This window comes from Musca domestica, unplaced genomic scaffold, assembly GCF_030504385.1.
Source record: "Musca domestica strain aabys unplaced genomic scaffold, Musca_domestica.polishedcontigs.V.1.1 210, whole genome shotgun sequence".
NCBI lineage: Eukaryota > Metazoa > Arthropoda > Insecta > Diptera > Muscidae > Musca > Musca domestica.
The window spans coordinates 512,763-516,159 of NW_026712259.1; the positions used below are offsets into that span (position 1 = coordinate 512,763).

Sequence of the window (3,397 nt, forward strand, 5' to 3'; positions counted from 1 at the left end):
AATATAATAGTTAGATAGTAATGGCTGATTTCGAAATAGCGAAAATTTTTTGCATTTTTTTAGATTAAGAGACATACCATTCGCACTACACCAATTTACGAAGGTGTCTAAATCATATTGTAATGAAATTGCATCGTTAAGTGAGTTAATGTGAAGAAAGAGTTTCACATCATCAGCGTACATCAGAATTTTAGAAAAACGAATAATTTTCGGAAGATCGTTCAGGTAAAGAACAAATAGTAGTGGACCCAAGTGACTTCCCTGCGATACACCAGATGAAACATAAATATTTCTCGAAGATGTATCATTAAAGAGAACCTTTTGGGTGCGACATTCTAAATAATTATCGACTAAACTCCTATTTCCTGATTTATGAAGAGGAATGACAAAGCTCGACCTCCAGTAACATGGAATATAACCTTTCATTAGGGAAAAATTAAAAATTTTAGTGAGCGGCATGTGAAGCACATTAGCACAAGATTTTAGAATAAACGTTGGAACGCCATCAGGACCAGGGGAGAACGAAGAACGTAATGCTTTTAACCCAGAAAAAACTTCATCTTCTGTTAGGATAATACGAGGAAAATAGTTTAATTTCTCGATATTGTAGTTATAAACACCGTTAAAAGTGTTCGACGTATAAGATGATTGAAAAAAGTCGGCAAATAAATTAGCAATATCTAAGTTATCACTAGATTCAATACTACCAAATTTCATACGACTTGGAAATTTTTGTGCTTTCTTTTTAGAATTTACAAATTTGAAAAAGTTTTTGGGATTATGCAACAAGTTCTGTCTCATTTTTATCAAATGTTGAGAGTAACATTTGGAATTTTCAGAGTTGTATTTATGCCTTGCAGAAGAATACTTTGAATAGTTCAATGCCGTATTCGATTTTTTAAATTTTTTAAACAATCTACTTTTTAAATTGCGCAAACGTCTCAGTGCAGTCGTAAACCAAGCGGGGCCCTGGTCTATAGTTTGCTTAACAGTAGGTACCGAATTAGATAAAGCAGAATTAAGTTGCTCGTAGAATGTTGAGACACTGGAGTCAATGTCGTCACTTATACGCCATATAGTGTTTGATAGAAGAGTGCGAAGTTCAATAAGGTTTGTTTTTCTAAAGTTACGCCTTTTAATTAAAGCATTAGTAGATAAAAATTTAGGTGAAGATGTCTTCAATTCAAGATTTATCAACAGCGTCGGATGATAGCTGTCCTCAGGAAGTACAAAGGGAGAGGATCTGGAAACCGATATATTCAACGACGAAGAGAAGACTAAATCCAATAATCTGTCTTTGATATTTAAAATATCATTCACTTCGTACAAGCAGGATTCAAATATAATATCCCAAAAGGCATCAAAACCAATTGGGTATGACGAGGGAACATAATCTACAATATTCTCACCTGAGATCCAAGAAACACCAGGAAGGTTAAAGTCGCCCATACATATTAACGAAGAATTTTCCGTAAGTAAAGAAGAAACTTTAGAAATTAAAGTAGCATGGTTTATATAAATTTCAAGGCCAGAATTAGGAGCAATATAAGAACAAGTTAAGAATACGGTGTTAACTGTGATATTTAATTTAGCGCAGACAAATTCACTACAGGGGTCCTTCCTCCTCCTTTTTTCATTACTCGATCCTTTCTATAAACTTGATAATTATCAGAGAACACCTCAGTGTCAAGAACATCAGATTTTAACCATGTTTCACAAAACATATTCTTAACACTAAAGCTTACATCTAATACATTAACACATGCCTTTTATTTAATAATGCACGCTGTGCTTTAACGCACACATTATGCTAGGAACACAATTGGAGCGAACGACGAATTTCGCCCTACGCGGCGACAAAATGAGCCGCGTAAATTCGCCGTATAGAACACAATACGGACGAAATTATAAAACAGCTGATGAAATGGTTTACTTTTTGCTCAGAGTATTGTAAATGATGATCAGAGTATTGTAAAGTTTATTAAAATTGTTAAAATAATGCATATTATAGTTAAAGCTTATATGCTTTTCCACTCAGGCGCAAGTACACAAATAAATAAACAAATTAATTGTTTTTTTATACGAGTAACAGATAGTAAAGTGGTAGAACAATATAGGTAGACGCATCGACACAGCTGCTGGGACAATGAACTGTCAAACCAATGGCCACCTTGTACCAAGGTAGATCTAACAGGTAACCGCATCGGCGAATTGCTACAACAAAGCAACTTTTGTGGTCCCCTCAAATGTCAAAATTGACATCTAAGGCGAAAAACATAGATTCGCCATGACATTTAAAGGTTGCGGCAAATTTGTTTCAACCAATCAGAAACGAGGCGTTTGTTTACATTTTATTTTGTGTGTGCCTCTCGTCGTGAACGAACGTCGCAAACTATATTCAATAAAAAAATAGAAAATAAATGATTTTAAAGAAAAAAAAAAAAAAAAAACATAAAACCAATATCGTTCCATGCAAAATCAGGGCACCAACACTCCGACCAAATTTAATCAGGTGAGTATTTAGTTATTATTTTGTTATTGGAAATCCAAGATCAAGCACTCTCATTCTTATATTTTGTCTCTTTTTTCAGAATGAAAACCCAACATCGAGCGGCGGTAATAATGTTCAACAAAGATCAACTACACCCAAGCTGAAGAGGAATACCAATTCCACTGGCTCGAATGCACATCGCCAGGCAAAGCAGCAAGAACAGCAGGAGCAACAACAAGAGGCCTTGAATAATAATTTGGCCCAACAGCAGCAGCCTTTTGTCAATCACAACAATCAAAATAAAAATTCAGAAAAAGAAAATCTTGGATGCCGTCAAAGATTTGCTGAATGACGGAAGATTTGATAAATTTCATTAGGTGGTGTTGGTTGTTTGTATGTTTGTTTGTTTGTAATTTATAGACTTAACAACCGCTGAACAGATTTTCCTAAACATTTCCAGCTTTGCCTGAAAGTAACATAGGCTGTCAATTTTTTTGAAAATCCACTGAGAACTGGATATATACCATACTGAAATCGGTTCAGATTTGGATATAGCTTCCATACATATTTTCGGCCGATTTAATTTATTTTATATATATTTCATTTAAATTTGAAATGTGTAATGGAATTTGGTCTAAAAATGTATTTGTAAAATGATATTGAAATTGTTTCAGATTTGGACATAGCTCCTATATGTACATTCGTCCGATTTTATGTATTTGAGAATAATCTTTAAGAATGTCCTGTATGTTAGAATACCCCAATTTTACCAATAAATAAACAGTGTTATTAAAATGTATTGACGAATATTTATTCATTTTTAAAAAAGTTTTTATTGTAAAACATAAGAGTAAAATAAGTATTAACTGTAGTATTGCCATATTTTTAAACTAAGAAACTTATAAT

At 33.4% G+C, this 3,397-nt stretch overlaps 1 protein-coding gene across 1 annotated transcript; it reads left to right on the forward strand.

Moving 5' to 3' along the window:
• Positions 1–2,182: 2,182 nt before the first annotated feature.
• On the forward strand, positions 2,183–2,843 carry LOC131802520 (signal transducer and activator of transcription A-like). Its single transcript, XM_059122857.1, has 2 exons — positions 2,183–2,512; positions 2,592–2,843. The coding sequence occupies exons 1-2, from the start codon at positions 2,471–2,473 to the stop codon at positions 2,841–2,843; spliced, it is 294 nt and encodes a 97-aa protein (XP_058978840.1). The 5' UTR covers positions 2,183–2,470.
• The last annotated feature ends 554 nt before the right edge of the window (positions 2,844–3,397 follow it).

Bases quoted from the DNA above. Each gene is read 5' to 3' on its own strand.
- LOC131802520 (XM_059122857.1), top strand. From the start codon at position 2,471: ATGCAAAATCAGGGCACCAACACTCCGACCAAATTTAATCAG. The intron at 2,513-2,591 runs GTGAGTATTTAG...CTCTTTTTTCAG, and splicing joins CTCCGACCAAATTTAATCAG to AATGAAAACCCAACATCGAG.